This window comes from Sabethes cyaneus, chromosome 1 (assembly GCF_943734655.1).
Source record: "Sabethes cyaneus chromosome 1, idSabCyanKW18_F2, whole genome shotgun sequence".
Taxonomy (NCBI): Eukaryota; Metazoa; Arthropoda; class Insecta; order Diptera; family Culicidae; genus Sabethes; species Sabethes cyaneus.
The window spans coordinates 72697978-72723395 of record NC_071353.1 but is presented as its reverse complement, the minus strand read 5'-3'; the positions used below and the strand labels follow the sequence as shown (position 1 = coordinate 72723395).

At 38.5% G+C, this 25418-nt stretch overlaps 1 protein-coding gene across 5 annotated transcripts in view; it reads left to right on the top strand.

Annotated features, from left to right (window-relative positions):
- Positions 1–20689, top strand: part of LOC128732924 (V-type proton ATPase 116 kDa subunit a 1) — a 69805-nt gene extending 49116 nt beyond the window's left edge. For 3 of the 5 annotated variants that reach the window (XM_053826387.1, XM_053826388.1, XM_053826389.1), the window contains exons 3-6: positions 17958–18479; positions 18538–20125; positions 20190–20361; positions 20431–20688. In XM_053826387.1, coding sequence (XP_053682362.1) covers positions 17958–18479; positions 18538–20125; positions 20190–20361; positions 20431–20527 — 2379 coding nt within the window. In that variant the 3' untranslated portion in view covers positions 20528–20688. Of the gene's footprint in view, positions 1–17957; positions 18480–18537; positions 20126–20189; positions 20362–20430 lie in introns of all 5 variants that reach the window. The other 2 variants (XM_053826386.1, XM_053826385.1) reach the window with 1 other exon arrangement.
- Positions 20690–25418: the final 4729 nt, after the last annotated feature.

Here is a 25418-nt window from a genome sequence, read left to right as displayed (position 1 = left end):
TCACAGGATTTGCAGTGTGGGCTGGAGTTCCGTCCTGTTGAAAGTCGTAACCTTCTTCACCATACATTCTCCGAAAGTAAGTTATCAAATTTTGTTCTAAGACCATTTCCAGATAGTATTTTGCGTTAACTTTCACACCCTTGTCAATAAATAATAGAGGAAGTTTCCCTTTCTTTGAAGTGCCTCTTCATACCATGATCGTTGATGAATTTTGGTATCGTGGTACATTCCGTTTATGCTTTGGAACGTCCATAATCAAAGCAGACCACAACCGGTCATTTTGAGCATGATGCGGTGTTTGAAGAACAAACAACTTCTCATTAGAATATATCACTTCTGAAACACCGTGCCGACTGAGCAGCAGTTTGTATCTTTCCTGTCCGTTTTGTTTTGTTGCTTCCATTAATCCATGGATTTTGCGGTTTTTGAATGGTTTCATATACAGATCCATTTTCGAAATTTGACGAAGAATTTTCCTTTTGATATTCACCTGATATTTACGGTTTTCAACAGATCCCGTCTCAACAAATCTTTTGAGTGTACAAATCCTCTTTTTATGCCGTGATGTTTGAGGCCACGAAAAATAGTGCCGCATATAGCACCGTTCAACAATTTATTTATTATCAACGACCGTACGAATACGACACAATACGAAAATGAAACTATGTCAAGTAAGATTTAGGTCATGATCCCACGCACACATGGTCTTAGTTTGATTGTATTAACCCTAGAGCGGTCGCGCTGAAAAAAGTTACGTAAGCGGGCGCGTCGTGTACTGAGTACATGGCGTATAATACTGCCTGTATCTCAGGACTGGCATGAGATATAAGGTTGCGGTTTTCGACAAAGTTGTTCATCTAGTTAAGACACATCCAAAAACCTGATTTAATCCACCTAGTGGTGAAAGAAACTTTTGTTATACGGTCTTACTTGCTATTTGAGATATAAATCGACACGTTTGGTTAAATTGAATAGGTAAGTTTACAAAATTTGAACCAAACAGAAGCACTTATAAATTTTGATAATTCCTTTTCTCATGAAATTGCTGAGTAAGTTGTTACTAATGAGGGTAAGTGCAAGTAAAAGTAAGTTGTAAGATGAAATATTATTCTTTAACATATACATTGCGTAGTAAATGCCTAGTTTATTGGTTTTTGAACTATGCATAATTTCCTGTAAGGCCATTCTATTTGATTCACAACAAGTTTTCTTGAATAAATTTCATCAATTTTTATTAACCTTCGGTTACTCACGTTGTTGTATTTTGTACACCATGTGTAGGTTTTTGCATGCCATATCGTTATAAAGTTACAAATCGTATATTAGGTATATACTAACGTATATTCTTTATTCAACTTGTTATGAGCAAAATGTCAGAATTATTCAATGCATTAATACTTTAAATTGTTATGAAAATAGATTAGCATAAACCGACATCACAGAAACGAAGCAAGTCGCATGAGAGGTGTGCCGCAATTGGCCTCAACTGGAATTTTCTCTCGTTTCTTCATATGGAAAAATGGTGTCTGTATGCAGCAAAACTACCAGCAAATGTAAAATGTTTAAAATGTATCCGTCTGTTGGTAGTCGAGTAATTCGGTGTCAAAATCAGGGTATTTTTTATAATCAAAGTTCTACAGTTCGTAAACAAGCAAACATAGAGGTATACTATGTTCAGCAAAGTTGTGTATTTTTATTATTTATACAACTTTGTAATACTTGAAAGAGTCATACAACAATTACAAAAAGAGCTAAAATAGAAAAACTGATTTTACAAATTCATATACAATAAATAAGATCTCTTCGTTGAAGAGATAGAAGGTTACTGTCTTCAGCAAAATTTCTCGTAATAATATGCTCTAAAACTTTGCAGAACACATCAATGTGTTATATTGAAACTGAAGGAAAATATTTTTTTTTTTCACTTTTAGGGGGATTAATCAAAATTCAGATTCTACCAACAAAAGACGAGATCTTTCAATTTTAAGAAACTTCCAAAGGTTTGAAAAACGTAAAACCAAGTTTTCCTAGTCAAAACTCTAGTGCGCACATTTTCTATGGTTTTGGGCTATTGTGCGCGCGAGTGTTATAAAAGTTGGCGCGAGTGTTCGAGGGTTAATATCTTTTGACCGGTAAAACCAATTCTTACGAAATTTTGCATATATATTCGTAGTGTGAAAACCTCTCGTTTGATATTAAAATAATTGAAATTAGGTTATTTATCTTGCCTCGGCTCCTCGGCCTCGGATCAACTTCGTGTTTTTCGACCAATTCCTAAACCTTTGTTATATTGTATAACAAAGGTAATATATTGTATAACAAAGGTAAAACGAACAATAATGTTTGAGAACTGATTCGCTAGATGGCGTAAATGGCGAACTAATTAAATGATTCCAGAATCTCGGTACTAAAAGCTTTAACGTCTCGGGTCTGTGAAGAGATAGAAGGTTGCTGTCTTTGGCAAAGTTGTTTATCTAGACGAGATACATCCGACTACGGACAACAAAATTCGGAACTGATACGATAGATGGCGCTTATAACGAGCATATTGATTTTTTTTTGACGTAAGACTGCGTCTTTCAGGAAAGTAGCTGGTATAGGGTGTCATTCCAAAAAATCTTTCTCGAAAAGTGGTCAGGTTTTGAACGCTAATAGCTCAGTGGTTTGCAGAACGATTTTCAATATTCTTCCACCAATCGATTGGAAAATCTTCTAAGAATTGGCCCAAATGAAGAAAAGCATGGATTCTTGATTTTGAACTATTGAAAAATTTAAAATAATGAACCTATGTTTTACCGGAATTCTCGCTTCGTGATTGGTTGGAACATTCTTTACGATGATCTAAACCTATACCAATTTTATATCTATGCTTGGGAAGTAAACCAAAACAAGTGACAAAGTTTCCTCATTTCAACAAGATTTCTTAACACCGTGAATAAACCTAGACCATTTTGATGTCCGTGCTTGGGAATTACGCCAGAAAGAGTGACAAAGCCCCCTCGTGCCAGCAGATTTCTTACGAACGCGATTAAACATAGTCCAATTTGATGTCTGTGCTAGGAAAGTGTGCCAGAAAAAATGACACAAGTTCATCGTCCCAACAGATCGCAAATTCTTTACTGCGAGACGATTAAACCTAGGCGTATTCGATATCTGTGTTGGAAAAATGTGCTATAGCTGTAGTGTTCGGTTATAATATAACTCTGTATGAATACGCATGCTTGCCGTTTCACTAGAAGTGTAGTGAAAAGATGTGCTGTTCATAAAATAGGATTGAATTGGTAAAATCCCTTCAACGTGGAGAACCATGGGTAATAAAAACTTCAAGGTATACAGCCCTACGGGTTGTACGAATGGGTGACGTAGGACTATATGTTTATAAGAATCCATGAGTGCCATTGTTTAGAAGAGAAGAGCAAAATATTCAGATTCAATTCTTCATTGAATGCAATGGTGGCTTTGAAAATACGTTGACGGGGGTTCATAAGTACAACGCTTTCTTAAGTACAAAGATTTCTTTTAAAAATCACTTAAGTGTATCATAAAAGTTGAAAAAGTAATGAAAGACCAGCCCACAGATTATTGTATTAAATATGATTATGCGTAGCTTGAAATGTTTCAATAATCTTACTTTTACTCGCTTATGGCCTTTAAAAGGGCCATTGGTTACAAATAACATTAAAGCCAAAGCACGTTCGTCGCAAACATGACGTGCCATTCGAATGTCCTTCTCTTTTGACATGAATGGCAAGTGACATGAAAGTTAACGGCTTCGATTCACTGTCTTTTGCTCCGAGAAGGTTTTACTAGTTTACTTTCACAGCCTATCGCTTGTTAGATAGCAAAAAATATGGCACATTTTCTGTTTTATTTGTTTGAGAGTCCTTATCCTCTGGTCGCGTATCCGCGATAGAATGTTATTCTTCAACCGGTTCGCTGAATGCAGATCAAATTCGCCACCTAGTCATTTCGACTACGCTGAATTGAAACTGATCGACGACCACGATATAATTAATGCTATAAAAGGCTTGTTACAACATCATCGCACTCTCTTATTCCATTACGCCGTAGTACAGGGAACGTCAGGAACAGTATAGTCAGTACACCATAGAAAAAATTCTTGCCTGAAAAAACCCACGTATTCCAAATTTGGTTCCTTTTGATTGATTAGTTCTCGAATTATGAAGTAATTTGTACATTATTTGTATGAGAGCCCCCCCTCCTAAAGAGGGGAGGGGTCTCAATTCACCATAGGAAAAATTCTTGCCTTCTGAAACCACCACTTGCCAAATTTGGTTCCATTTGCCTGCTTAGTGGTTCCATTTGCCTGCTTAGTTGTAGTGATTTATGAAGAAATTTGCATTTCATTTGTATGGGAGCCCCCCCTTCTTAGAAGGGGAAGGGGTCTCAGTACACCATCGAAAAAAATCCTACTTTCTAAAACCCCTGCATGCCTAGTTTGGTTCCATTTGCTTGATTAGTTCTCGAGTTTTGATAAAATTTGTGTTTCATTTGTATCGGAGCCCCCCCTCTTACGCCGTCCACAAAATTGCTTTCTCGCCCCCTCCATAAAATTGCTGGCCATTTTATCTTTCCAACGACATATAAATTGTTCAGTGTCGTTCAGTAGTTTAGTAGTTATTAGCATTTGAAATCTTTCATTCCAACGTTACACTTCTATTTTCGTTTTCACAAGTGCTACCCAGTCCCAGATAGTAAACAAAGACGTAGTCCCACGTCAAAACAATCTTTAAGTTCTGTAAGGTAGAAGGAAAGCAATGGTTTGTGTTCTTGATTTTGTTAAATTGTTTCCAAATGCACATAGAAATAACTCTGAAATCTTTTGAGGATTGAACGTATGCAATGTTACTACTTTGATAAATATTACATACAACGCATGTAGCATGTATATATGTTACATATAGCATGTATACAGGAAGAATCGAATGATTACAAGCATGGATACATTCTACTATCACTACAAAGAGACTTACGTAGTCCTGCGTCACCTATATATGCGGTCGTGTCTTATAAACAACCTCTCTGATTTTTGAAAATCTCAGAGTCGAGACGAGATAGAATGTTACTGTGTTCTACAAAGTTTTTTATTCGATCAAAACGCATTTAACAATGTATAACAAACTTCTAAACTGTCTCACTAGGTGGCGTACGTGGTCAAATTAGATTATGATGATGATATCCCATGACCATGATAAGATAGAAGGTTGCTGTTTTTGACAAAGTTGTGTGTCTAGACAAGACAAATTTGACAATGATCGGTTGAATTCGGAACTGCCCCGTTAGATGTCGCAGTTGGTAAAATCCTGTTTCTTTATTTCTATTTATGCCGAGTAGACGATAAAATGGTTTATCTGGTCTGGTAAAGAACACCAAAACTTTTGCAAATAGTATTCTCTTACCGTACTAGCACGGTTGTTACAAAGTTGTTGCGGTAACCGAAATATGACTAATTTCAGTCGTAATCCGGTTGCTTTAACTAAATGAACCTATATTGTACTACTTGGGTCGCGATTTTCCCAAAACAGAATTAGTGAATCATCGACAATATTGACAAACTGAATAATGCACACACTTTAGAGACAATATACACCGAGGTTAACTCACCTAAAGAAACATGATACTTATTCATTATTATGTGCTTACCCAAGTAGCACACTTACGGTACTTTTAATTATAACAACTTATCTTTTTTTCGTCCGCTGACCGTCGAAGAGTTCGGACGCGCATTTTTACTGCGGTGTAACATAAGTGCAATAATTTTTTTTTACCGATTCGCGAATATTTATAAACAATTTCGACCGTCGCACGACCACGAGAACTAGTATTTATAAACAATTTTTGACCGTTGCGTAACCGTGCGTAAATAATTTATCTTGTCCGCCGCGTAGTGAACTCCAGCCGTACAACGCTCCTGATTGTGGAATAACAAGTCTACGTCAGCTTTGGAAGTGTCATGGAACATGCGGACGCAGGTTTCATGCGGCTTGTATTGGTGCTAAACGTGAGTGGGAGGACGTTTTACGGAATTTTGTCCTGCCATTATGGGATTCTGTACACACACTAGATTTTATCGAAAAATACTCGCTGAAACAAATAATCAGTAAGCCGACTGAAAGCCAATATCACGCATATGCAGGACGCAGTGGAACAAATCGAAAAACGAATGGCTGCCATTGAACAACATTGGCATGTGGGAAATAAGCAAATAGCCACCACATTAGCTACACTTAAAAAAATCGGCACGTCAAGTTTACGTGAAATCATACGTAATTCTCATCCACCACACTTTTCACGTAACGTTCACGTTAATTGTTGGTAACTTGCACTCATACTAACCGGTTTACGTGCGATCCCGGTAATTTTTATCAACTTTCCCGTTAACAAGCACCTGAGTTTCATGTAAGTTGCTGTACAGAAGTTTACATGATTTTTCACGTGGATGAGACGTGTCGATTTTTTAGAGTGTAGTATATCAAAACATGCTTTGTCAGCAAACATAAGCGACCACCTTTCGGTTGTTGTACGAAATGCTAACAGCGAATTTCAACGTAGGACTACGGCTTACGGTAAGTTTTGAGATAAGATGTCGTTCCAAAAAATCGAAAAATGTGAGCGTCATGAAAAATGATAGGTTTTGAGCGCTAATAGCTCAGCGGTTTTCCGATCGATTTTCAATATTCTTACACCAATCGATCGGAACATCTTCTAAAAATTGACCCAAATGAAGAAAAGTATGGATTCTTGATGTTGAACTATTGAAAAATTGAAAATAATGAACCTATGTTTTACCAGAATTATCGCCTCGTGATTGGTTGTTGGAAATGACGATATCAAAGTAGAAACGCATTTTCACGCTTCGACTTATAATTCAGTCAATTTTCAATTGATTTCCATGATATTTACACCAATTGATCGGAAAATCGATTTGGAAAATATTGAGAATATAGAAAACTATTGATTTTTAATGCGCGTCATTGAAAAATTGAAAATAACTCTAACTCGGCCGTACTAGAAATTGTCGCTTTGTGATTGATTGGAATCATTTCCAGTTATTATCGAATAAGTCTTGAATTGTATATTCATGATGCACCGAGAAAGTTGGTGGAAAGTTCCTACTATAACAAAGTTACTAGAGAATTAAATGGAATCCTAACTTTTCTCGTTGATTGCTAATCGGCTTGAAAATTCCATATTGAGATGTACCACCACCAGATGTCATGCACGTCTGCAGTTGCCGGTCGGTCGCATTCATCGGCTGCTGAGGAAAGGAAAGTATGCTGAGCGTGTGTTGGAGCACTTGTTTCGCTGCCGTGAAGGAATATCTGGCTGCTGAAGTTCTGGAATTGGCAGGAAATATGCTGCTCGCGACAACAAAACGACCAGAATCATCCCACGTCACTTGCAGCTGGTCACTTGGAGTGGTATTTCTTCGTGACTCAGGACCATACACGAACGGCTTCGTCGATCGCATAGCTGCTGAGGCTTTCCGGTTGGTCCGTTGCAACAAGCCGTGCCTGGTTTGCGGTTATCGGTATTCCAATTTAACGAACAGAGAATTACGTTAAGTGCGTTAGTGCAAGGTTATTGCAAGCTGGAGTTATGATAATCAAACAATAGGTCCTTTTAAGGGCTACAGAACAATTGAAAAGTTTATTATGTTTTCTTGCCCAGTGAATACCATAATAACACAGGCAACGAGGGAAAAGGAATTTTCCGCCATTACGGACGACCAACAAATGACGGAAATAAGTTTTCTGGTTACGGGCGACATTTTCTGCGACTCCCAAAATGTCTGCAGGTTGTAAATGCTTTATTATCAGTGTTCTTTTGTAAGCCACAGAAAAGTTGCGCAAAATTTTCAACTTTTTGAAAACTCGCGCGTACCATCTACCGATTACTGGAGGAAAAGCACTATTCAACGTAGAAACAGATCATAAAAGTTTATATACTGTTTGGTTTAGAGTGACTTGGTTTCGTTTAAATAAAATAGATTCAATCAATTCATGGATATAACTCCGAAATCGGTTTAGGATTGAATGTAAACAATGTTACTACTCACAACTAGTGTTGGGCACAATTTCGCTAATTTGCTAATTCGCTAATTAGCGACACTAAATTCTGATTAGCGAGTTAGCGTTTTCGCTAAAATTGGAGTACGTTAGCGAAAGCGTTAGATTCGCTACAAATAAACCCTTGAAATCGCTAAATCGTTAAAGTTACATGAAAATTAGAAAAATTATCGAACTTTATCTCGCCGTTTTTATATTGCATTGATCAGATATAATGTCACATATGCCTAAAAGCGAGCATTAACAAGTTTGTGTGTGATTAAATCGCCAAAAATATAGTATTATTGTCTGGTGAATGACAGAGAGAGTATCATGATTTACCAAGAGTTCCACTAATCTTTTCTGGACAAGTCGAATTCAAACAAATTCTAATTGAACTTAAATTTATTTTCCAGTAATAATAACATAAGAAACAGACACTGATAAAGCATGCAGTATGGAGCTGAAACACAAATGTTCCAGTGCTTTGCCAGTCGTTGCCGTTCAACAATCAAGTTGGTCTCGTCATCCTTGTACGGAAAGATGTTTTTCACCAGCATATATAGCTCTGATTGCCTGCTGTTCAGATATGGTCGACCTCGACTGCCGCATCCACATAAAAATATACATTTTGCCGAGGTACTTCTTCACCGTTCGGCTCCAACCTCTACAAAGCGCGGATGGATGAGTGCACCTTGCTGCCGGTGTCTCTTCTCAGCTTCTGCTGCACTTTCTCTAGAAGGGAGACGATGTGCCGGATCGACTATATCCGATGGACACGAAAAGCCTCATGGTGTCTAACGGCATCGGCAAACGATAACACTTTCATTGTTCCGCAGTGCTCTACGACGAGCGATTCACCGTCCACAATTTCAATCGACTTTTCCAATCGATGAAGATTCGTAAACAAATCCTTGTCCCGAACCAAATGATCAGACGCACCAGAATCAATGAGCCATTTTGTTCTCTGTGCCAGCTTTGACGCACAGCCACTGACACTAACAAAACAAATATCAGCATGTTCAACCGATTCGACACAATTCGCCTTCGAATTGTGATGCTCTTTCCGATCTACCGGTTTCTTCTTTTCCGGACAGTTAGCCAGCTTATGCCCTAACTTCTTCACCGAAAATACCAAATTTTCTTCGATTTCTGCATACCCGAAAACGCGGCGGTATCACGGTTAGCAGAAAACTTTTCGGAGTCCACACTATTTTGCTTCATTTCTTCGTCAAGCAATCGGCACTCCACGAATTCCATCTAAAGCTTTTCTCCGGCATTGTTTCGATAGCCGTGACAACCATGTTGTACGACTGGCCAAGAGTAAACAGCAAGAAACATACTGCATCCAACTCTTCCATGTTCGCACCGGTTCCACGATATTTACGCGGCAGCCTATCAAAACTAGGGTAATGTCCATGTAATTGCCCACTTTCGAATCGCATACTCAGCCTTTGACGCTTGAGGTACATTCTACTGGCAATACTCTATCTTTCAAACACTCGCTTCAGTGCATCCCGCACTTGCTTCGGAGTAGCCTTATCATGGACGTATTCAAGCTGAGAGTCATGAATCCTCGAAATCATCGCCGTTCGTGCTTCTGCTTTTTCTCCTCTCGCTGTGCCGCAGTATCGCCTTCCTGCTCCGCCTCCTTCTGCTTTCGATCAAATCACCATTTTCCGCCTGAATACAATCCCACAATTCGTGCTCCTCCAGAAGCACCTGTATATGGCATTTCCATGCGACGTAATTTGTTCCGTCGAACAAAGCAACTAGAAAACGATCACTTTTTAAATCTTCCATTGACTGTTGACTGTTATCACCGAAACGTCCTGGGCCCATAGCATAGCCTAATGGGATTTAATGCACCAGATGCACCAGGAGAAAAGAACGTAAAATATTTTTATAGTTTTACTAGCTGACCCGACAAACTTCGTATTGCCACAAATTAAACTGTGTTGTACATAAATCCTGAATCTGGGATGACTTTTATCACAATCTCGAGTGTTGCTAGTTTCTGAGGAGTTCATGGATGTTTTAACATACACATTTTTCTCACAGTAAAATAAAAAACAACTCCCCCCATTGCTTAGCTTGATAACATAAAGCGGATAGCATTTAAATATTCGCCATCATTACAAACCATTTCGCCGAATACCATTTTGTGCAACACCAATTCTCAATTGACCATAACGCGGAATATAGAGTTTCGCGGAATATCATTTCGCGATAAACCTTACGCGGGTAAAGAAAGAAAGTAATAGAGTAATAGAGGTCAGTAGATCTAGGAAAACAAAGAAACCTACATCCAAGTGATCTCTACATCTCTATTTCTCGAGTTCGATTAGTTTTTGAGTTATGCAAAAATTTCTGTTTTATTTGTATGAGAGTCGTTATCCCTGTGGTCTAGCCCTGTGGTAGGGGGTGAGGGGTCTCAAACTATTATAAAAAAATCTCTAGTTCTCTAGTTATGAAAATATTTGCATTTCATTTGTATAGGAGCCCCTCACTATTGAAGGGAAGAGGGGTCACAATTCCCCTCCTAAAGAGGGGAGGGGTCTCAATTTACTACAGAAAAAAAATTTGCCTGCAAAAACACCCACATATTGGTTCCATTTGCTTGGTTAGTTCTGGAGTTATGAGGAAATTTGTGTTTCATTTGTATGGGAGCCCCCCTCTTAAAATGGTAAGGGGTCCTAATTTATGATAGAAAAAATTCTTGCCTCCAAAAACAACCACCTGCCAAATATGGTTCCATTTGATTGATTAGTTCTCGAGTTATGCGAAAATTTGTATTTCATTTGTATAGAAGCCCTCCTCCTAAAGTGCGGAGGGGTCCTAATTCACCATAGAAAAATATCTTACCTCCAAAAACACCCACATGCCAAATCTGGTTCCATTTGATTGCTCATTCCATTTGCTCCATTTGCTTGATTACTTCTCGAGTTATGAGGAAAATTGTATTTCATTTGTATGAAGCTTCCCGTCTTAAAGGGGAGATGAGTCATAATTCCCCTTCTAATAATATGGTCTTGCCTTCTGAAACACCCACATGTTAAATTTGGTTCCATTTGCTTGATTTTGTGGAAAATTGTGTGTTATTTGTATGGGAGCCCCCCCCCACTTAATACGTTCTTCATAAAATTGCTCTCTATCCCCCTTCATAAAATTGCTGGTCATTTTATCTATCCAACGACATATGAATTGTTCAGTTTCGTTCAGTAGTTTAGTAGTTATTAGCATTTGAAATCTTTCATTCAAACGTTACACTTCTATTTTCGTTTTCACAAAATGCTACCCAATCCCAGTATAGTAAACAAAGACGTAGTCCTACGTCAAAAATTCTGGTCTCCCAAAACAGCCACATGCCAAATCTTGTTTCATTTACTTGATTAGTTCTCGAGTTATGCGTAAATTTGTATTTCATTTGTATGGAAGCCCCTAAAGTGGGGAGGGGTCCTAATTCACCATAGAAAAAATTCTTGCCTCCAAAAACACCCACATGCCAAATCTGGTTCCATTTGATTGCTCAGCTCTCGAGTTATGAGGAAATTTGTATTTCATTTGCCCTCCTAAAGTGGGAAGAGGCCCTAATTCACCATAGAAAAAAAATTTGCCTCCAAAAACCTTCATATGCTAAATTTGGTTCCATTTGTTTGATTAGTCTCGAGTTATGAAGAAATTTGTATTTCATTTGTATGGAAGCCCTCCTCTTAAAGGGGAGATGAGTCATAATTCTCCTCCCAAAGAGGGAAGGTGTCTCAATTTACCATGAGGAAATGTGTATTTCATTTGTATGGGATCCCCCGCTCCTAAAAAGGTAAGGGGTCCTAATTCATCATAGAAAAAATTTTTGCCTCCAAAACACCCACATGCCAAATATGGTTCCATTTGATTGATTAGTTCTCGAGATATGAGGAAACTTGTATTTCATTTATATAGGAGCCCCCCCCCTCCTAAAGTGGGGAGGGGTCTTAATTCACCATAGAAAAAATTCTTGCCTCCAAAAACCTTCATATGCCAAATTTGGTTCTATTTGCTTGATTAGTTCTCGAATTGTGAGAAAATTTGTATTTCATTTGCTTGGAAGCCCCCCCCCCTTAAAGGGAAGGTGAGTCATAATTCCCCTTCTAAAAAGATGAGGGGTTTCAATTAACCATAGAAAAAATTCTTGTCTCCAAAAACAGCCACATGCCAAATTTTGTTCCATTTGCTTGATTAGTTCCCGAGTTATGCAGAAATTTGTGTTTCATTTGTATGGGAGCCCCGCATCTTAGTGGTGGGAGGGGTCTCTAACCATCAAAAGAACCTTCCCTGGCCCTCAAAAACCTCTACGTGCAAATTTTGACGCCGATTGGTTCAGTAGTTTTCGATTCTATAAGGAATATCCCGACAGACAGACAGAAATCCATTTTTATAGGTATAGATATAGCAGGAAATCACGTTAGAAATATAATATTCGTTTGGACACGCTTTAGGATTAGAAACGATTGAAAGAATTGACATTTGTCATACAGTCTGATAAGTACCTGAAAAATGAAACACGGAGACGTTTTTTTGGCCAAAGTCGGTTTTATTTTTCAACATACTCTCCTTTTAGGTCGATACAACGAGTCTAATGATTTTCTAACTTTTTGATACCGTCCGAAAAGTACTCGATCGGAAGGTCTCCAAAATACGCCTCAGTTTCAGCTAGGAGCTACTCATTTGAGTAAAAACGCTTACCATCTACCATCGCGAGCCATCTCTTCAGGTTAGGAAACAAGTAATAGTCGCTGGGGGCCAGGTCTGGTGAATATGGTGGCAGAGGAACCAATTCGAAACCGATTTCATGCAATTTTGCTTGTGCAACTAAGCACGAATGAACAGGCGCATTGTCGTGATGATAAAGCGGTTTTCTTTTCTTCAAATGCGGTCGCTTTTCGGCGATTTCGATTTTCAATCGGTCCAAGAATGATGAATAGTATGCTCCGGTTATGGTTATACCTTTTTCAAGATAGTCCACGAATATTATGCCATGTGCATCCCAAAATACGGAGGCCATAACCTTACCGGCCCATTGTTGCGTTTTTGGACGCTTCGGAGCACTTTGGTCCGGTAAAACCCACTGTTTTGCCTGTTGCTTTAACTCAGGAGTGTGGTAATGGATTCAGGTTTCATCCATGGTTATGAATCGGCGCAAAAACACGGTCAGCTTACGCGAAAATAATGCCAAATTCTGCTAGGAAGTCGTCACACGAATTCGTTTTCGGTCTACTGTGAGCAAACGCGGCACCCATCGCGCGTAGAGCTTCTTCATGCCCAAAACTGAATGCACGATATTGCCCACGCGTTCCGATGACATGCCTACAGCATTAGCTACCTCTCGCAATTTCACTTTGGGATCATTCAACATCATATCATGGATTTTTTCGACGTTTTCTGCTGTAGTGACCTCTTTTGGGTGCCCAGATCGTTCAGCATCAACTGTGCTCGTACGCCCACAACGAAACTCGGTAAACCACTTATGAATCATTTTAATCGACGCACTATGGGTAATCGTAATTATTTAGCTCAATTCTAGTCTATAAATCGATTCTGATACTTAATTGTTCATAGACCATACTACCGCTGCTCGCATAATAGTCCTATTTACTATGGAGTTTCCTATATAAATGGGACTGTTATGCGAATTGCGACAGCATGCTGTAGGCATAGTTTCTATTTGGGTGATAGTTAGAATAAATAAATTTTTTTAGCAAACCTTTCATGTTGAGAACGGCAACCACCGCTCGGTTTGCTCCGTGAATTGGTAGTACTGTGTTACTTAGCAGTCTGATAAGTACCTGAAAATTCTAAGAGATGGCATTAGTATTTACTAATGTGAACCGTTTTTGTCGAGCTTGATCCTTCAAATGACGCCTGTCAAAACTTCAGCCATTTATGTTTACGCATTTACAAGTTACAGTACTGAGAATCGATTAACCTCCGAGTTTTTTTTAATATGGGAAAGTCTGAGTTTCGAGTTTTGATCAAACACTACTATGTACGCAAGAAAACGATATCCGAGACCAAGGCCAAGCTGGATAAGTATTACCCGGACTCTGCACCGTCGCACTATGGGCAAACACGAGAGAAAAAACGGACGCACTTAAGATACGGCCTGCAGGCTTATAAAATATAGGTGACCTTATGTAAAATTTTCCGGAGAATCGCGTGGTGCCCACCCCTTTCCTCTTTGTTAACAGGAAGTTCCCCATTTTGCACATTTTCCCCTATTTTTAACATTTTTCACCCTTATTGGATTATTAAAAGGTTTTGAGAATACAAACCGCAAAAATCTACTAATTTTGTGTAAAAATGTCCGCAGAATCGAATAGGGCTTATCTCATTTATTTTAGAACGCAATGGTGGCTTTGAAAATACGTGGACGGGGGTTCATAACGCACAACGCTTGCAACCATTGAGACATAGAGATTTCTTTCAAAAATCACTTGTGTGCATCATAAAGGTTGAAATAGTAATGAAGGACCAGCCCACAGATTGTTGTATTAAATATGATTATGCGTAGCTTGACATGTTTCAATAATCTTGCTTTAACTCGCTTCTGACCTTTAAAAAGGCCATTGGTTACAAATAACTTTAAAGCCAAAGAACATTCATTGCAAATATGACGTGCCATTTGAATGTCCTTCTCTTTTGACATGAACTGCAAAAAGCACGTAAATTAGCGGCGTCGATTTACTGTCTCTCGCTCCGAGAATGTTTCACTAGTTTACTCTCACAGCTTACCACTAGTTACAGATCAGAAAATATGGCACAGGCGCAAAAATTTCTGTTTTATTTGTAGGAGAGTCCTTATCCTCCTACCATAGGGGGGAGGGGTCTCAAACCATCATAAAATAAATTCACGCCCTCAAAAACCCCCACATGCCAAATTTGGTAGCATTTGCTTAACTAGCTCTTGAGCTATGCGAAATTTGTATTTAACTTGTATGGGAGTCCCCCCCCCCCCTCTTAGAAGAGGAAAGGGTCTCAGTACACCATAATAAAATTCTCAACTCCAAAAACCCCCATATGCCAAATTTTGTTCCTTTTGCTTGATTAGTTTTCGAGTTCTGAGGAAATTTGTATTTCATTTGCATGGGATCCTTCCTACTAAAAATAGGAGGGATCTTATTTCACCATAGATAAAAATCCTGCCCTTTGAAACCCCCACATGCCAAATTTGGTTCCATTTGCTTGATTTGCTTGATTAGTTCTAGAGTTATGAGCAGAGGTGGCATAAACCGCAGCGCAGACCAAAAGACACACATTCTTAAACAACACAACACTCGCCATGCGATGTGTGTTCGCCCACAAATTCCCTTCAGTGTCTCTTTTGCTAAACACGCTCTTTCGTGTTTTACGCGCACCAACAAAAGGCAGTCGCAAACGCAGAGTGATAAATTTGCTGTGTGCTTTACCACACCAAGAGCCGCACTCTGCGCGGCTGGATTGTACACCCTGCGCTGGGTCAGTTGAAGTGGTGTGATTGAAAAAAACATTTTTACTGTTGCGGTGCCTGATCCGTACTAACTTAACATAGACCATATTAGTTGTTCAGTGCAGCGTGTATTTTCACTTTTAAAAGGGCAGAAAATTTGTAAATACATAACAATTTTTTTGCGCAATTCCGCACGGAATGTGGCAAAGGGCAGCACCAAGTGCTGTTTGTCACTCACTGGGCGATTTTCACCGAGTGCTGTCGTTCGGTCCCACTCCGCGTTCGCTCGTGCGCTGTGTGCATATTAGCTGTAGAGGTGTGTTGCCGAATCGCTCTGTGCGACAAGGCATAATATTGGAACATTGGGCGCATAGTGTGAGCGAATGACAGCCCTGGTTATGAGGAAATTTGAATTTCAATTGTATGGGAGCCCCCCCCCCTCTGAGAAGGCGAAGGAGTCTCAGTAGACCATAAAAAAACACTGCCTTCTGAAACCCCCACATGCCAAATTTGGTTCCATTTGCTTGATTAATTCTCGAGTTTTGAGAAAATTTGTGTTTCATTTGTATAGGAGCCTCCCCTCTTACGCCCCCCTTGAAATTGCTATCTTACCCCGATAAAAAATTGCTGGTCATTTTATCTATCCAACGACATATAAATTATTTAGTTTCGCTCAGTAGTTTAGCAGTTATTAACATTTGAAATCTTTTATTCAAACGTTACACTTCTATTTTCGTTTTCACAAAATGCTACCCAGTCCCTGTATAATAAACAAAGACGTAGTCCTACGTCAAAAAAACTTGGAGGTTAGTCGGTTAGTTCTTGAACTGACCGAGTTAAAACATGTGCTGGAGCGAACCCAAAGTTTTTTCTTTGAGCAAGAAGGTGCGATAAATTTAGAATCTACAAGAAATAATTTAATTATTGATGACCTCGCCAATGCTCAAACAAGAGGTCGCCTCGGCTTTGTTGCTGATGCTGTAACTTGTAAATGCGTAAACATAAATGGCTGAAGTTTTGACAGGCGCCATTTGAAGGATCAAGCTCGACAAAAACGGTTCACATTAGTGAATACTAATGCCATCTCTTAGAATTTTCAGGTACTTATCAGACTGCCAAGTAACATAGTACTACCAATTCACGGAGCAAACCGAGCGGTGGTTGCCGTTCTCAACATGAAAGGTTTGCTAAAAAATATATTGATTCTAACTATCACCCAAATAGAAACTATGCCTACAGTATGCTGTCTCAATTCGCATAACAGTCCCATTTAAATAGGAAACTCCATAGTAAATAGGACTATTATGCGAGTAGCGGTAGTATTAAGTGAACGATTAAGTGTCAGAATCGATTTATAGACTAGAATTGAGCTAAATAATTACGAATAAGGAAACTAGAGAAAAGCACTAAACATAAGTGCTGAAAATACCAAAATTTATTAAACATCTGTATGACAAATTTACGGAGAATTACTATGTTATATACGATTGGGACAACGTCTAAAGCTGCAATAAATAAAAATACGATATAAAATAACATTTTCGTGTATCTTATTGTCTTATCTCTTATCGCAAGCGCAACACATTCCATGTCCTTATTTAGTCGCATTTGTCCATGCCGAATATTTCGAGCCGAATTTCCTCGACTGTTCGTAGTGAGGTAGGTTGGGTTATCTTCTCGTGATAAGGCTGCATTGAGTACAACCGCTCACTTGGTTGAGAAATCGTCATACACTCGAGTCTTTTTTTACACGGTTTGTTTTTTTTCGATTACTCAAGAACGGTGCAATTCAGGGACCATTTACAAAATACGTGACGATTGTCGGGCCTCTCCCAAACGTATTGAGAAATAAATGAATGGTCCCTAAATAGCCCCGTTCTCAATATTCGAAAAAACAAACCGTATAAAAAAAGTACTTGAGTGTACCGTCAAAAGCCGCCCTTGACATAAAAACAGACCCTCAAGACCTGACAAGGCTATTCCTCGTTACTGCTCCCAGCATTCACATGAGTGTCACCGGGGTTGGTTACTCGATCACTACAAAGGATAGAAGTTGCTGAATGAGATGCTAAGGACTACTATAGGGTCTATTTTAAATCTATAGGTACGAGAGGTACCGATGCTACGCATTATCCAGCATTTCATAATTAGGTATAATAATTATTTATTAAGAAACCGAGTGATACGCAACTCATATTCCAATTTCCTGACCTAATGTGGCTGTATTGATTTCGTATCTAAAAAACCAGTTTGCTCAAAAACATACAAAGAATTGAAATTAAATGCAAATAAACACGCGAGTTCATCGAGTATCAATATGGCTCAAAGCTTAATGGGTGAAAGTGAGTTATTGAATGATTTATATTAAAGCTCCTTCAGGTGCACTTCTGCGCAGTAATTGATATACAAATTATACCTTCCAGTTGAATTCTGAAGTCAACGCCTTCCAACGAAAGTTTGTCAGTGAAGTTCGTCGCTGTGATGAAATGGAACGAAAACTTCGATATGTGGAAGTTGAAGTAAAAAAGGATAAAGTAAAAATTCCAGATATAAAAGAGGAGACTCCACGGGCTCCAAATCCTCGAGAAATCATTGATTTGGAGGCACATCTAGAAAAGACAGAAAGCGAAATAATGGAGTTATCTCAGAATGCTGTCAACTTAAAATCCAACTTTCTTGAACTGACCGAGTTAAAACATGTGCTGGAGCGAACCCAAAGTTTTTTCTTTGAGCAAGAAGGTGCGATAAATTTAGAATCTACAAGAAATAATTTAATTATTGATGACCTCGCCAATGCTCAAACAAGAGGTCGCCTCGGCTTTGTTGCTGGTGTTATTCAGCGTGAGAAAGTCCCTGGCTTCGAACGTATGTTGTGGAGAATCTCTCGTGGAAACGTTTTTTTACGTCAAGTGGAACTAGACAAGCCTTTAGAGGACCCATCAACGGTAAGTGTTGAATAGAAAATACTATACTATAGACTTTACTATTTAGTTTTCAATGCAGGGTGGTAAAATCTACAAAACGGTGTTTGCTGCCTTTTTCCAAGGCGAACAGCTGAAAACCAGAATCAAAAAAGTTTGTGCCGGATATCATGCGTCTCTTTATCCTTGTCCTAGTGCTGCTGATGAACGTGAAGAAATGCTAAAAGGAGTCCGTATACGTCTGGAGGATTTAAATATGGTACTAAATCAGACACAAGACCATCGTTCGCGAGTACTATCAACGGTTGCTAAAGAATTGCCACGTTGGAGAATTATGGTTAAGAAAATGAAAGCGATCTATCACACATTGAATCTATTCAATATGGATGTGACAAAAAAGTGTCTTATTGGTGAATGTTGGGTACCTGTGCTGGATCTTCCTGTTGTACAGAAAGCATTATCTGACGGATCCGCTGCGGTTGGAAGTACTATACCATCTTTTTTGAATGTCATCGAAACTAATGAGGCTCCCCCTACATTTAATCGAACCAACAAATTCACGAGGGGATTTCAAAATTTAATCGATGCTTATGGGATTGCTTCGTATCGTGAAGCAAATCCAGCACTTTATACCATTATTACGTTTCCATTTTTATTTGGTATTATGTTTGGAGATTTGGGCCACGGAATTATAATGGCTTTGTTCGGTTTTTGGATGGTGAGCAAAGAAAAAAAACTGGGTGCCAAAAAATCCACTAACGAAATTTGGAATATATTCTTTGGAGGCCGTTATATTATTTTATTAATGGGCTTATTTTCAATGTACACAGGTTTTATTTACAATGACTTATTTTCTAAATCTATGAATATTTTTGGAAGCTCGTGGACTAATAATTATAATACGTCCACAATTATGACGAATAAGGACTTAACTCTAAACCCTGGATCCACTGATTTAATCGAAAATATTTATCCAGTTGGATTGGACCCAGTTTGGCAACTCGCCAGTAATAAGATAATATTTCTTAATTCTTACAAAATGAAGCTATCCATTATATTCGGCGTAGTACATATGATTTTTGGCGTTTGTATGAGTGTTATTAATTACAATTTTTTCAACAAACGAATCAGCGTACTACTTGAATTCTTACCGCAGATTATATTTCTGGTCCTGCTTTTTGCCTACATGGTGTTTATGATGTTTATGAAGTGGATCCAATATACTGCTAAAACAGATTTTCAGCCGCATACACCAGGTTGCGCCCCATCAGTACTGATCATGTTTATCAACATGATGTTATTTAAAAAGTCCGATCCTCTACATGGATGTGAAGAATTTATGTATTCATTCCAAGGGTCATTGCAGCGCACATTCGTGTTTATTGCGCTAATCTGTATTCCATGGATGCTCTTGGGAAAGCCCTTTTACATAATGTTCAGCAGAAAAAATGAAGCAAAACCTCATCATAACGGTAATATAAATCAACCTGCGGATTCAACAATACATTCATCTACGGAAGATAAGTCGACTGTATCCAACGAACATGATGTGGAACCAATAAGTGAAATTTTCATTCATCAAGCTATCCATACTATCGAATATGTTCTAAGCACCGTATCTCATACGGCTTCGTATCTTCGACTTTGGGCATTATCGCTTGCTCACGCTCGTAAGCTCGCTCGTAAACTTTAACTGGAATATTTTCTCTTACCCCAATTTGTTCTTTTTGCCAGAATTGTCAGAGGTACTTTGGAATATGGTGCTTTCAATGGGTCTTAAACAAGATTCATACAAAGGTGCTATCATGTTATATTTTGTTTTCGGTGCATGGTCTCTATTTACTTTGGCTATTCTTGTAATGATGGAAGGTTTGTCAGCCTTTTTACATACCTTGCGTTTGCATTGGTGAGTACTATAGTATCATTTAGTATCATCATTAAAAATAAAGTATCTATACTCTTTTCTTTTTAACAGGGTCGAGTTCATGAGTAAATTCTACGAAGGACTTGGTTATGCCTTTCAGCCATTTTCATTCAAATTAATTTTAGAAGCTGATGATGACATCGACTAAAAAATAAGATGTAAAGCAAAATTAATTTAGTTTTCTCAAAAAGAAATTTTTCTCTAACATAGCACGATATTTTAAAGTTTTATTTCGCTAATTTATCAGTATTAGATACATAGTAAAAATGATGATTTGTTGCAATTTTGATCCGAAAATAATCTCGTTGTATTACTTGTTAACATTGTACAATAAACAGATGTGTGATACATATTTCATTAGTGTACCAGATATAGAGTAAGGAGGGGTAAAAGTGCGATGAGGGTAAAAGTGCGATTCAATGATTTATCAGTGCGGATTCCGAGTAAATTGACTACATTGGCATGGATGGGTGAGTACTTTGACAGCTTAAATCTATCATAAACATTTGTTGTTTACGAAGCATAGTTGCTGAGTTATGGGTAAATGTTATTTTAGAATAGTTTTGATGTAATATTTCGTTGTACAGCAAATACGATATCAACAGGAGGATATTACTTGTTGACAAATTGTAGCAGCGTTTTACATCACTCAGATATCTCTCTTGAAATTGCGGTGAGAAGAATTTACAAAATATATTTCGGTTTTTTTATAATTTAATCAAACCCAGTCAAGCGCCTAGCGGGGCAAAAGTTCGATTTACTGACGCGGTAAAAGTTCGATTCTTGGATCGAGAATCTAACTCATTTTACTGACGGGACGACGACACTATGCAAGTCCTTGCAACTTATAAGGTACTACGCGCGACACTGTTCGTTTGTCAGCGTTAACGGGGTTGTTCGGGGAAAGGTTTCATTTCTATCACGAAGCGAAAGAATTTCAATTTGTTTCAAACAGTTTTGAATTAAAAGTAAAGTATTGTCATATTGAGTTTTCGATATAACAATAAATATTTTCATTTCAATCATACATATTAGTTTGAAACAAATGAAATTTCTGTTTGTGCGTAAAACAACCATAAATGTAGTTGAAACTACATTTTTACCTTTGTTATAGAGTAAGGAGGGGTAAAAGTGCTATTTAATGATTTATCGGTGCAGATTCCGAGTAAATTGACTACATTGGCATTAATGGGTGACTACTTTGACAGCTTGAATCTAACGTAAACTTTGGTTGCTTGCGAAGCATAGTTGCTAAGTTATGTGCAAATGTTATTTTAGGGCGGTTTTGATGTAATTTTTTGTAGCAGTGTTTCACATCACTCGCATATCTGTTTTGAAAATACGGTGAAAAGAGTTTACAAAATATATTTCGCTTTTCCATAATTTAATCGAACCCCGCCAAGCGCCTAGCTGGGTAAAAGTGCGATTCACGGACGGGGCAAAATTGTGATTCATGGACGAGGCAAAAATGTATAGCTAATTATATACAGCTTTTGGCACTATATTACAGATACTACACTCAAAATAATCCGCACATAACTAATGGAAAATTTCCATATGAAAATCCGTATGATTATTATGTGCCACATATAAACACAATCCGCCCAGAAGTACACATGAAAATAATATGCATATGAATAGTATGTGCAAATTTTAAAGGTAAATTTTAAAAACACATAAATGGCAACTGTTTGGCACATAAAGTTCATTTACTCGCAACGTGGAAAAAATCTATGTGTGAAACACATAGAAACTATACGAAAAGTTTTCTCAGTGTAGAAATGGAAGATCTGCAGAAAACTGTGTGCTCTACAGATGTTGGTCGAAGGAAAACAATGTTTTTCCGCTGAAGAAACAAAAAACAAACGTTTGAGAAAGTTTCGATCTGTCGGAGGCTTCAATCCGTACAAATTGAGAATATTCCTTACCAAAACATACCGCATATTGGAGATTATAAGGTTTTTTAGCTACTGTTGTGCTAATTTAATGGATTCGAGCTTCGCACTTTTGCTCCGCGGTACTCGCACTTTTGCCCCGCTAGTGGGGTAAAAGTGCGAATCGGCACTTGATCAGAAGAATGAAGAATTTATTTTGCAAAACACTATTACCGCAGATGATTTATAGTTGAATGTAAAGACTTTGAGTTATTGCATCACTATAAAATATATTATGTTGTTGTCCTTCTTTATATCTCACGAAAATTGATGACAACTTAAAACATCGCACTTATGCCCCGCCCTACTCTATATGTGTAATATACAGTTGGATTTCGAATTTGGCAACAAATGCGTGTCGCCTATGTTGCCAAAATCGAGACCCATTTTTGATGCGAGAACATTGAATGTAAATGCGTCAGAAATTGACTAAATATTTTATTAATCAACGATTGCAACCATTTTATGTTTAAAAGATCTGCCAAGAGCTATCCGTCCGGCGCAAATGCGTTTTTGGCAGCCTGCGGTAAAACGTAGTCCTACGGCAATGACAATATTATTGAACGAAACATTCTATAACCGCAAACTTTTTTTCATCAATACAATGAGTGCATCATTTTTTCGTTGTTTAAAGCATGTTTACGGAAACTGAGAGATATTTAAGCATATTTTTGGAAGTGAAATATTTTGTCACAGACAGACAGACATAACACTCGTTTTCCATTCTTCGTACCAATTAAACGGTCATTTCAAATTTGGGCTTAGTTGGGAATGTCTCCGTTTTGGTCAAAGTGGCGCTTTTTGACGAAAGAAAGGGAATTCCCCATAAAAAATACTTGCTGCTTCGAGGAATACCCATGTTGCTCTTTGATATTTGGGAATGTCGATCATAGATGGTGCTAGCACAGACAAACAGACATAACACTCGTTTTCCATTCATCTTACCGATTAAACCATCATTTCAAATTTGGGCTTAGTTGGGAATGTCTCCGTTTTGGTCAACGTGGCGCTTTTTGACGAAAGAAGGGGAATTCCCCATAAAAAACTACTTACTACTTCGAGGGATACCCATGTTGCTATTTGATATTTGGGAATGTCGATCATCATAGATGGTGCTAGTGTTCAGGCTAAATGTGAGGTACGATAATTTTTGTTGATTTTTCTTCCAAGAGTTATGTCTGTTTGTCTGTGATTTTGTGGTGCCCAAAACCTTAGATTATTAATAGTACAAGTTACACCTGGAAGTACCACAGCACATCACAGAGACCGGGCACGATCGAACCTGTGCACCAAGGCGCACATTTTATGCCGAATCAGCTGCCACGAGGTGACCAATTTCCCATAGCGCGAACTGTGTTCCCACCAGTTCGCTTAGTTAGCAGAATAGGTTTTTCGTTAGGTAGAAATAATTCGATGAGAATAAATAAATTCAGTTCAGTCTTGACTCCCGAATTAATCGGTTTAATTTTTTAAAAACACTCCGAACCACTTGTGTTCGTAACTGGCGCCCGAAGTCGGGACCCTAATCGCGAAGTGATAGCAAGTGTATAAGTTTGTTGGTACATCGTCAGAAGACCAACAAGTGAAGCCAATCTGAGTTTCCATCACCAAGGAGTTTGGATATCCGGATACAGCTCCATCAGCCGTCCGACCGGTTGACTTGCGGTTCCAAATTAGACGAAGGATTGCGCTATCAACGGAAGCGAAAAGGACACCCGCTCACCCGGCAATAAATAGGGCTTACAGGACTTGGCGTTGCCCCGCGACGATGAATTGTCTCCTACTAGTAGCATTGTAAGTAAATTTCAAAAAAAATATAATAATAACAATTAATTTTAAGAAGTGAAGTGAAAACTAACAATAAATTTAAGTAAGTGAAGTGAAAGTGAAACAAGTGTTTAAGACAGGCATATGCGATAGACAGCATATTAAACAAACATAAAAAGTCCCGTAACCACTTTTTTTTAACATAATTTTTTTTATTTAAAACATAATTTTAATTGAAAAAAATTGAAGAATTAACGAAAATCTTCAATAAATTATCTTTGAAAATGGCACAACCAACACCTCCAACACCAAACCCGATTCCAGTCCCAGCACCAATCCCTAATAGAAGGTTCGCCATTGACACGAACCTTAGCTTTCATGACAGAGGAAGAATTCCTGCGATCGTCGCAGACTTACCCGAGTTCACCGGTAACGCAAGAAATCTTGCCCAGTGGATTCTGGATGTCGAAGACATCCTCGAATTGTTTGACGATGGGAAAGATACATTCCAGTATCATCTAATTATAAAAACAATTCGAAGAAAAATAAAAAACGAGGCTAGCGATGTGCTAGTTACCAATAATACTCCCGTTGAGTGGGAGGCAATCAAAGAATCTCTAAGACTATACTATGCGGATAAGAGGGATCTTATGACGCTGGACAGTCAATTAAAAAGTTTATCGAAGGCTAAGTACGAAACTATTGAGACGTACTATAGCCGCATCACCGAAATGATAACACTTATCAGCTCGGCAATTAACATGGATAGCCAGTGGCGAGGACATGAGTCCGCACTGGTACGCTTGTATAATATGATTGCATTAGATACATTCATTAGAGGATTGGGAGAGCCACTCTCTCTTTTTTGTAAGAATTATAGGCCGGCAAATCTTGCGCAGGCCTACCATTATTGCGTGGAGTATTTAAATTTGAATGCCAGAAATGCGCCGTTCCACGCGCAGGCACCCTTAACCATTGCCAGCCCCACGCAGTGGCCTGCCAACAAAATACCCAAATCCTCCAGTTCCCCCACGACCTATTCAACAAAGAATACCGCCTCCACGAAATCTTCAAAATTTTCACCCTCAGCAAAACGTATTTGCACCCAGGAGAACTTTCATTCAACAGCAACCACGACCTGAGCCGATGGACACTAGTACCATTCGAACTCAACAAATCAATTATGGCAACAGACCAATGGCACAGCGCAGGCAAGCAAGCGACTCTATGCGCGCTCGCGAACCTAACGCCAAACGGATGGCACACCTTTTAGACGACACCATAGAACCAGAAGAATATGAAAAGTGGTGTGAAGAGCAAATATTTTCCCAAGATCCC